General features: G+C 47.3%; 1 protein-coding gene across 1 annotated transcript in view; it reads right to left on the bottom strand.

Annotated features, from left to right (window-relative positions):
- NPLOC4 (NPL4 homolog, ubiquitin recognition factor) overlaps nucleotides 1-10,533 on the bottom strand; it is a 65,757-nt gene that overhangs the window by 35,559 nt on the left and 19,665 nt on the right. The window contains 3 exon segments of the mRNA XM_017879266.1: nucleotides 3,951-4,077; nucleotides 5,078-5,149; nucleotides 8,189-8,275. Coding sequence (XP_017734755.1) covers nucleotides 3,951-4,077; nucleotides 5,078-5,149; nucleotides 8,189-8,275 — 286 coding nt within the window.

Raw genomic sequence — 10,533 nt, 5'->3', positions numbered from 1 at the left:
GGTGCGGTGGCTCACGCCTGTAATCCTAGCACTTTGGGAGGCCAAGGCGGGTGGATCATGAGATCAGGAGATTGAGACCATCCTGGTGAACACGGTGAAACCCCGTCTCTATTAAAAATACAAAAAAAAAAAATTAGCCAGGCATGGTGGTGGGCGCCTGTAGTCCCAGCTTCTAGGGAGGCTGAGTCAGGAGAATGACGTGAACCCGGGAGGCGGCGGAGCTTGCAGTGAGCAGAGATCCGGCCACTGCACTCCAGCCTGGGCGACAGAGCGAGACTCCGTCTCAAAAAAAAAAAAAAAAATTACAAAAATTGGCTGGGTGTGTTGGCATGCGCCTATAATCCCAGCTACTCGGGAGGCTGAGGCACAAGAATCACTTGAACCCAGGAGGCGGAGGTTGCAGTGAGCCAAGATCGTGCCGCTGCAGTCCAGCCTGGGTGACAGAACAAGACTGTCTCAAAAAAAAAATTAAAAATAAAAATAAAAGACCCTCGATTTCACTCAGAATAAAATAGAAATTAAAACCACACTGAAATACTATGGAACAGTTCCATATCCCACATAACTCAGAATGCCTGCTACACACTTGTGCAGGCAAAAGCACTATTTACAATCATGTGAGATTAGAAGCAATTCTATTTTATGAAGAGCCACAAAACAGACAGGCACAGTTTCAATGCACACTGAATTCTCTGGGACTGTAATAGTGTAAGCTGAGGTAAGGGTACACTCCTCTGCCTGGAACTGGGTGGAGAGCTGCTGAGCCTCTCAGGAAGACATGTTGCTGATGGCAAGGCCAGCTAAGAGGCCTGGACTCAGCCCTGTACTCAGCCCTTGCCCACACAGGCCCGCACGGACCCCACTGTGCTGTCCTCAGGGGCCAGTCCGGAGGCACTGACACACCTGAACGTTCGACTTTATTCCGTGTCTTTCCTACCACTTTCCCTGGATGCTACAGTTACTCTGCCTTCTGTTTCAGAATTCCGTGTGTCGGCAGCCTACATTAGCTGTATTACCCATGAATGTCATTTCTGCATAGTAAAGGGGTATCACAAAGTGTTCTAAAAACAGGAGTTGAGTCTGATAGGCTTGGAAACTACCAGCCTACACTACTGCACCCAGATATCAGCCTACGTGTGGCAGGGGTGTGGGGATGTGACACCGAGAAGAGTATGATGATACCTTTCTCCCCGTCTGTAAATACAATGCTAGCCAGGCAGAATTCCAAATGACATGAGCGCCTTTGTTTTCTGCTCCCCTCCTGGGTGCCCAGTGACACCTGCCTGACGCCCCAGCTGCTCTCCAGCTGCCCTGAGCCTCCCACCATTACAGCACCCCTCCCCAGAGTGCCCTCACTTAACGGGTTCTGTAACGCAGAATTCCCAGACCCTCATTCAATCCTAGCCCAAATTCCCAACCCTTCCCTGAAGCGCTCAACCCAAGCAACAATTTAGGAAAATAAATCTGACTCAACTAATTCACATGTGAAATAGTTAACATGTATTATTAAAATAATTAACATGTGAAAGATGCCTATCACTATTCAAAAAGTATATTCATTTCAAAAATCAATCTAAATGCACCTTACATCAAGGAACTAACTGCAGGCTAGGCAACACAGCAAGACTTCGTTTCTGTTAAAAATTTAAAAATTAGGGCCAGGCGCGGTGGCTCAAGCCTGTAATCCCAGCACTTTGGGAGGCCGAGACGGGCGGATCACGAGGTCAGGAGATCGAGACCATCCTGGCTAAGAGGTGAAACCCCGTCTCTACTAAAATACAAAAAACTAGCCGGGCGTGGTGGCGGGCGCCTGTAGTCCCAGCTACTCGGGAGGCTGAGGCAGGAGAATGGTGTAAACCCGGGAGGCGGAGCTTGCAGTGAGCTGAGATACGGCCACTGCACTCCAGCCTGGGCGACAGAGCGAGACTCCATCTCAAAAAAAAAAAAAAAAAAAAAAAAAACAAAAAAATAAAAAAAACATTAGGCCAGGCGCGGTGGCTCACGCCTGTAATCCCAGCACTCTGGGAGGCCGAGGCAGGCGGATCACGAGCCAGGAGGTTGACACCATCCTGGTTAACATGGTGAAACCCTGTCTCTACTAAAAATACAAAAAATTATCTAGGCGTGCTGTGGGGCGCCTGTAGTCCCAGCTACTCGGGAGGCTGGGACAGGAGAATGGCATGAACCCAGGAGGCGGAGCTTGCAGTGAGCTGAGATTGCGCCACTGCACTCCAGCCTGGGCAACAGAGAGAGACTCCGTCTCTGGGGAAAAAAAAAAAAAATCTAAAAATTAGCAGGGCATGGTGGCACATGCATGTAGTCCCAACTACATGGAAGCCTGATGGGGGCGGATCACATGAGTCCAGGAGTCACACCAGTGAGCTGTGACTACACCACTGCGCTCCAGCGCTCCAGCCTGGGTGACAGAGCAAGAACCTTTCTCAAAAAAACAAACGAAAAAAAGACACAAAAACCTGGCAAGCTCAAGAATATGCAGCAAAGTGCAAAAACTTCTGCAGTCAGCTTGAACACTTTTCTTTCTTTTTTAAAATATGTTTTATCTATTTTTTGTAGAGATGGGGTCTTGCCATGTTGCCCAGGCTGATCTCAAACTCCCAGTCTCAAGGGATCCTCCTGACTCAACCTCCCAAAATGCTACAATTACAGATGTTGTAATCCCAGCACTCTGAGAGGCCAATGAGGGAGAACACCTGAGGTTAGGAGTTCAAGACCAGCCTGATCAACAAGGCAAAACCCCGTCTCTACTAAAAATACAAAAATTAGTCGGGTGTGGTGGTGTGCACTTACAATTCCAGCTGTAGGCTGGGGCACGAAAATCACTTGAACCCAGGAGGCGGATGTTGCAGTGAGCCAAGATTGCGCCACTGCACTCCAGCCTAAATGACAGAGTGAGACTATCAAAAAAAAAAAAAAAAAAAAAACCCGCTTTTCCTTTTGAGATGGAGTTACACTCTGTCGCCCAGGGGAATATCCTTGTCCATATATACACACATATATATACACACACACACATACACACACACACATACATGTATTTATTTTTTTCTTTTCTTTTTTTGGGTCTTGCCCTGTCACCCAGGCTGGAGTGCACTGGCACAAACTCAGTTCTCTGCAATCTCCACCTGCTGGGTTCAAGCGATTCTCCTGCCTCAGCTCCTTGAGTAGCTGGGATTACAGGTGCCCACCACCACATCCAGCTAATTTTTGTATTTATAATAGAGATGGTGTTTCACTATGCTGGCCAGGCTGGTCTCGGGACTCCTTGACCTCAAGTGATCCACCCACCTTGGCCTCCCAAAGTGCTGGGATTACAGGCGTGAGGCACCACGCCCGGCCAAAAAAGTGGACTTTTAAGGACAGCACTGGCCTAGAGGAGAGCTCTGTGGAGGTCCTGAGTCTGTTGTGAGTTTTGGGGTTTGAGTTTATAGTTTTATGCTGTTGAGTTCAGAATTTTTACCATAAAAAGAAAGGAGGAATTTATATCCCACAAGCCCAGTAACAAAGTCCACTATAACTAAGTTAAGGATAAAAGGCTACCAAAGGCCGGGCGCGGTGGCTCAAGCCTGTAATCCCAGCACTTTGGGAGGCCGAGATGGGCGGATCACGAGGTCAGGAGATCGAGACCATCCTGGCTAACACGGTGAAACCCCGTCTCTACTAAAAAATACAAAAAACTAGCCGGGCGACGAGGCAGGCGCCTGTAGTCCCAGCTACTCGGGAGGCTGAGGCAGGAGAATGGTGCAAACCTGGGAGGCGGAGCTTGCAGTGAGCTGAGATCCGGCCACTGCGCTCCAGCCTGGGTGACAGAGCCAGACTCCGTCTCAAAATAAAATAAAAAATAAAAAATAAAAAAAAAAAGGCTACCAAAAAGAGGAACAAAACATATTAACGAGGTGGTAATATTTACATTACAACTGTCCCTGTTATACCTGTAGCCACTGCAGTAACAAACTTGGATCCAAAATGTCCATCGGGAGAGAGCCGGCACATGTTGGGATGCTTGTTCTGGAAGTCTCCTGCAGTGATGCACTCTTCTGAACTTAGGAAATAGGTATCCTAAGACAAGAGAAGCAGCCTATCAATTTTACAGCACCATGCCAAATATGTTTCTGTTTCTTCATTAAAAAATAAGAACTAAGTCAGGCGCAGTGGCTCACACCTCTAATTCCAGCACTTTGAGAGGTGGAGGTGGAAGGCCCACTTGAGGACAAGAGTTCGAGACCAGCCTGGCCAACACAGCAAAACCTGGTCTCTAGTAAAAATAAAAAAATTATCTGGGTATGGTGACGCACACCTGAACCCAGGAGGAAGCTGTAGTGAGCCGAGACTGTGCCACTGCACTCCAACCTGTGCGAGAGAGCAAGACTCTGTCTCAAAAAAATAAAAAATAAGAACCAAACTATAAAACTCAAAACCACTTTGAAACAAGTATCTACAATTCCTAACCATTACCAATTCCTCATCTAAAACCACCCATGACTACGAAGGCCAGAAGCACTATGCAAACCACCCACCATGGGCTGAGCCCTGAAAGTCACTGCTTTGTAAAGGTAAGATGGGTTTAGCTCTATGAGACCAGGAGATCCGGCCTTCATTGATCAAGACGACCTTCTTGAAAAATAATGGGGCCTGAAGGCTGGGTGCAGTGGCTCACGTCGCTAATCCCAGCACTCTGAGAGGCCGAGGCGGGCAGATCACGAGGTCAAGATCAAGACCATCCTGGCTAACACAGTGAAACCCTGTCTCCACTAAAAATACAAAAAAATTAGCCAGGCGTGGTGGCGGGAGCCTGTAGTCCCAGCTTCTGGGGAGGCTGAGGCAGGAGAATGGCATGAACCCGGGAGGCGGAGCTTGCAGTGAGCTGAGATTGCACTACTGTACTCCAGCCTGGGCAACAGAGCAAGATTCCGTCTCAAATAATAATAATAATAATAATAATAATAATAATGTGGCCTGAAAGCTAGAACCAGCGGTGCAAAGAGACCCTGAGAATGCAGGCCAGTGCCATCTGTAACCAAGCCACAGGGCCATATGCACATTCCTATCTCCACCTCACCTTATTTCGACTGTAGCGGACTGTACCCTTTCGGGTATCTTCTGAGACGAGGTCTGTAAATATCCAGCCAACCTTAATAAAAAGTAAAGTATCTTTTAAACATCTCTTTAAGATAGATGATGAATGGTTGGGTGTGGTGACTACGCCTGTAATCCCAGCACTTTGGGAAGCTGAGGCAGGAGAATCATGAGGTCAAGAGATCGAGACCATCCTGGCCAACAGGGTGAAACCCCGTCTCTACTAAAAATACAGAAATTAGAGTGCGGTGGCTCATGCCTATAATCCCAGCACTTTGGGAGGTTGAGGCGGGTGGATCACCTGAGATCAGGAGTTCGAGACCAGCCTGACCAATATGGAGAAACCCTGTCTCTACTAAAAATACAAAATTAGCCGGGGTGGTGGCACATGCCTGTAATCCCAGCTACTCAGGAGGCTGAGGCAGGAGAATCACTCGAATCCAGGAGGCAGAGGTTGCGGTGAGCCGAGATCGCACCATTGCACTCCAGCCTGGGCAACAAGAGAGAAACTCTGTCTCAAAAAAAAAAAAATTAGCTGGACATGGCTGGGCGCGGTGGCTCACGCCTGTAATCCCAGCACTTCAGGAGGTCAAGAGGGCGGATCACAAGATCACGAGGTCAGGAGATCAAGACCATCCTGGCTAACATGGTGAAACCCCATCTCTACTAAAAATACAAAAAAATTAGCCGGTTGAGACGGCAGGTGCCTGTAGTCCCAGCTACTCAGGAGGTTGAGGCAGGAGAATGGCGTGAGCCTGGGAGGTGGGGCTTGCAGTGAGCCAAGATTGCGTCACTGCACTCCAGCCTGGGTGACAGAGTGAGACTTCATCTTAAAAAAAAAAAAAGACAGATGATGAATGTTTTCTGGCTTTTGCCCAGACAGCTTAAAAAGAATGTTCTCAGTCAGAAGCTCCTTTTTGTGAGCCAGCTTAATCTACATCAATGGGTTCCTCAAGTAAGATGCCAGGCCACACCCAGGGATCTCCATCTCTGTTCAGTAGAAACTGGCCACGCTCCCTCTGGTGCTGCTGGGTTAGAGATGAGTTTCTTCAGCACCAACTCTGCCCAGCACCATGCTGGATGCAAGAGACACAGCAGTGAGTGAGACCAACAGAAGGTGGGTGAAAAAGGCACTTAAACTCCCAAGAGGAAGACAGACAACAGGCAAGCAAATAAACATTTCACAGAGTAGGTCTTTCCTGAAAAGCTAAGAAAAAGGATTCCTAGAGAAAGGCACTTAAGATAAAAGGGGAAATAGAATGCAGACTTCACAGAGCTGCTCCTGGGAGCTCCAGTTCAAGGCCAGAAGGAAGCATCTGAGGGTATCGGGATCTGAAACCCGCGACCCAGCACCCCCTGCACGTTCAGTGTGGCAGTGCCTGTGTGCTGTGGGATCCTCAGGCCCGCCTCTGCCTGTGAATTCCTCCACCAGAAGCCTGTCGCAAGGCCGCAGGAGTAGCACGTGGGTCCTGGCAGTTGTCACTTCTGTCCTTGGGAAGGATCTGTGGCCCACGACTCTCCCCAGCACTACCTGACACACAACTCTTCCCATCCATCCCCAGCAGATATGACCAGCACACTGGGAGACTTTCACTGTCTTTAAAGATGCCCCAGTGAATGAAAACCCAAGGTGATGGCAACAGAGAAAATGAGACTTAAAGGATTAATGTAATTAAACAGTAAATAAAGCAGAATCAAAATCAAACTAAGAAATATAAGGGCTTAGAAACTCATATTTTGAGCCAGGCATGGTGGCTCATACTTATAATCCCAGAACTTTGGGAGACCAAGGCGGGTGGATCACCTGACGTCGGGAGTTCAAGACCAGCCTGGCCAACATGGTGAAACCCCATCTCTATTAAAAATACAAAAATTAACCGGGCGTAGTGGCGGACGCCTATAATCCCAGCTACTCAGGAGACTGAGGCAGGAGAATCACTTGAACCCGGGAGGCAGATGTTGCAGCGAGCCAGGATCATGCCACTGCACTCCAGCCTGGGTGACAGAGCAAGACTCCTAAAAATAAAATAAAATAAAATAAAATAAGAAACTCATGTTTTGAAAAAAAGTATTTAAGTAATTTCAAGATTATGAACTATAAGACTACAACAAATTAGGCCAAAAAATTGGACCAATCTCTTTTCAACAAGAGAACTTCCAGAATTTGAACCAAAATATGACGCTAAATGAAGAGGCTGACTCCTTGTTAGAAACAGGATGTTTCTTTCCTAAGAGAGTAAAACGGTGTGTGGACTGCTCACTGACACCAGGTTTTAAGTCACATTTGCAGTCTCACCCCCTTAATCTGTAGAGAGGATGAAATAATCTAGAGATTATTTTTCACAGTCTGAGATGATTAGGAAATAAAGGATAAAACATACTTACTAATATTAAACTTGTAAGATATGTTCAAATTCATGGCTCTACATGAATTTATAAAAATCGTTCCTGGGAACTTTATCAATGATGTCAGATAAACCAGATCAACAGAATAAAAAAGGAAATCCTTTTCTCATTTTCTAACTGTTCCATGAAACTAGGAAGAACCGTAGGCTCAGAGAGCTAAATTATCAACAGGAAATGAAACGATGATTGATGACGGAACAGCAGAAGCTCCAAGTGCACGCCACGGAACATGAACACTGGTTGTCAACGGAACGCCAACCTTGACTGTCCTCGGCTTCCAAGCTACATGAAGGGACGGCTCAGGCAGAAGGGACACACATGCACAGGGGAGCCAGCAGGGGTGCAGCTGGGGTGTGACTCCTGCTTCTATTTCCCACTTGAAGCAGTCCTCAAGAAGTGTGGCTGGAAGGCTGAAATACAACAGCCAGATCTGCACTGGGATTTTGTGTGTGTGTGTGTGCGCTCAAGAAAACGTTCTCATTTTAGTTTAAGTCAGAGGAACGTAAAAGCTATTGGTGCCCAATAAACACACGTGAAGTTTCAAAACGTATGGTGCCTGCACCTGACCTTGTGCAGCTGGGGAGAGCCCGTCCCCAACACAGCCCGGCCACTCCCCCAACTCTCCCTGGCCTGGATGCTCAACAGAGCCTGGCCACGCCCCCTGCTTGGCTGCCGGATGCCTCAGTACCTTCCGCAGGCCAAGTTTGGCAGCAATTTCATCGACCACTTCAGCTTTTGGATCCTCAAGAAGCTCCAAGCTGTTCTGTGTACCAATCTGCAGGGAATCAAAGGGAGAAGACGGACTTAGAGCAGAGGGCTCAGGAAGCAGCACTCCAAGCCCTCCCAATTCCAGCTCCAGGTCACAAGGAGTGCTGGGGGCCTCCTAGTCAGAAAGGAGAGCTACAGCCACAGATAAAACACATGCGACACGCCTCCTGGCTTCTCTAAGGTTGCGCTGTGCCTTTTACCAGGACTGCAAAACATGTGGCACACAGGGCTCAGCTGATGTGTGTGAAACGGCTCTGCATCAGGAGCGCTCAGGACTAAGGGGAGGTCTATACTCCTGCCTGTTTTAAAAGTTCCTTCATCAGGAAATGAAGTTATTTTCAAACTTCCTTGGATAAGTAGCTTCACTTCAAACAGCTTTGGCTAAATTAGGCAAGACTCAAAAACTGTAAGGTAACATCCTTTCCCAGAAAACAGGCCTGGACAATCTGTGTGCCGCTCCGCAGAGACGATGCGCTTGGCTTCACAGCTCAGGCACTGAGTTGGAGAGACACTATGAACTCCACAGAGAGCGATGAGCTCACCAACCCTAAGGAAGGGAAAAGGCATTCGAAAATCAGCCACCTCCTTCCATCTGGCACAGGGCAGTCGATGAGTTGTGGCTTCGACTGGCTCCCATGCAACTGAAACCAGCCACGGCACATCACTTCCCAGACTGGACCAAGCTTACCAAAATCGTTAATGTTCACTTAAATGTAGCCTGTGGTTCATTAATAGGTATCATTTCATGCAGAAACCCCAGCAATAAGAATAGGAAAGGTAAAGGTAATCCCAAATTGAGTTGCAGTAACTGGACATATCCTTGCAAATTAGTCAAAATCTGGCAAAACCACAAAGAAGTTTACATTTGCTGGGTATTACCCATATGGAGGTCATTAATACCTCCAGAACATAGGTTAAACCACAAACTCAAGAGAAAAATCTGAGGAAAAGGAGTTGTTTAATGACATGTGGCAATATAAGCAAATTTTTGTGTGTGTATTTTTAGTAGAAACGGGGTTTTGCTGTGTCGGCCAGGCTGGTCTTGAACTCCTGGCCTCAAGTGATCTGCCTTGCCCCTACAAAGTGCTGGGATTACAGGCGTGAGCCACCACGCCTGGCCTCAATTATACTTTTTAATAGAACCACTGAGCTCTCCATGAAAGAGACCCCTTAAAAAAACGGAATCGGAATACTTTGTGCTTGGAAAAGCAGCCGACTGAGTACAGCCCAGTGACCTAAGGGTGGAGACTTCACTGGCGGGGTCTCTACTGCCATCTAATGTCTCTTTTTAAAAGAACCATGGCAAGGGCCTCATGAAACACTACATCTATTGTTATGCAAAGATACCAAAACTGTCACTGAAAATCCATATAAATATAGCCAAGAAAGACACACATTCGTGCAGGGGCCACTAGCAAGCCTATACACCAGCTATCACACATGCACAAGCTGCAGTTTCAGACTCTAATCAGCAACCTCTGAGAGCAGCTGCAGGGCACCCCAGCCCACCTCCCAGTCAGGTTATTTAAATAGGAAGCCAGTCATCCAGTGATCTCCACAAGACAGTGTTAGGTGGAAAAAGTGCACATAATATAGTATACGCACAAAGAAACGAAGGATACTATGATTGTGTGTGCATGCATGTGTGAGTGTATCTGCTTACACTAAAAATGTCACACATACAAAAAAAACAAAACTAGCCAGGCTCAGTGGCATACATCGACAGTCCCAGCTACTTGAGAGAAAGATAAGAAGATCTCGCTCAGGAGATCCTCTTACAAAACAAAACAAAACAAAACAAAACAAAAAATCAAACTTTTGCCAGGCACAATGGCTCATGCCGGTAATTCTAGTACTTTAGGAGGCCAAGGCAGTAGGATCACTTGAGGTCAGGAGTTTGAGACCAGCATGGGCAACAGAGAGACCCTCTCTGTATTTAAAAAAAAAAAAAAAAAAAAAAAACACGAACAATTAAAAAAATCAGGCCGGGTGCAGTAGTTTACGCCTATAATCCCAGCACTTTGGGAGGCTGAGGCGGGTGGATCACGAGGTCAGGAGTTTGAGACCAGCCTGACCAACATAGTGAAACCCCGTCTCTACTAAAAATACAAAAATTAGCCAGGCATGGTGGCGGCACCTGTAATCCCAGCTATTCAGGAGCCTGAGGCAGGAGAATCACTTGAACTGGGAGGTGGAGGTTGAAGTGAGTGGAGATCGCGCCACTGCACTCCAGCCTGAGCAACAGAGTAAAACTCTGTCTCAAAA

This window comes from Rhinopithecus bieti, unplaced genomic scaffold (genome assembly GCF_001698545.2).
Source record: "Rhinopithecus bieti isolate Rb0 unplaced genomic scaffold, ASM169854v2 scaffold_9899, whole genome shotgun sequence".
NCBI classification, from domain to species: domain Eukaryota; kingdom Metazoa; phylum Chordata; class Mammalia; order Primates; family Cercopithecidae; genus Rhinopithecus; species Rhinopithecus bieti.
Note: the sequence above shows the minus strand (reverse complement) of the source record. Positions and strands in the feature narration are given on the sequence as shown.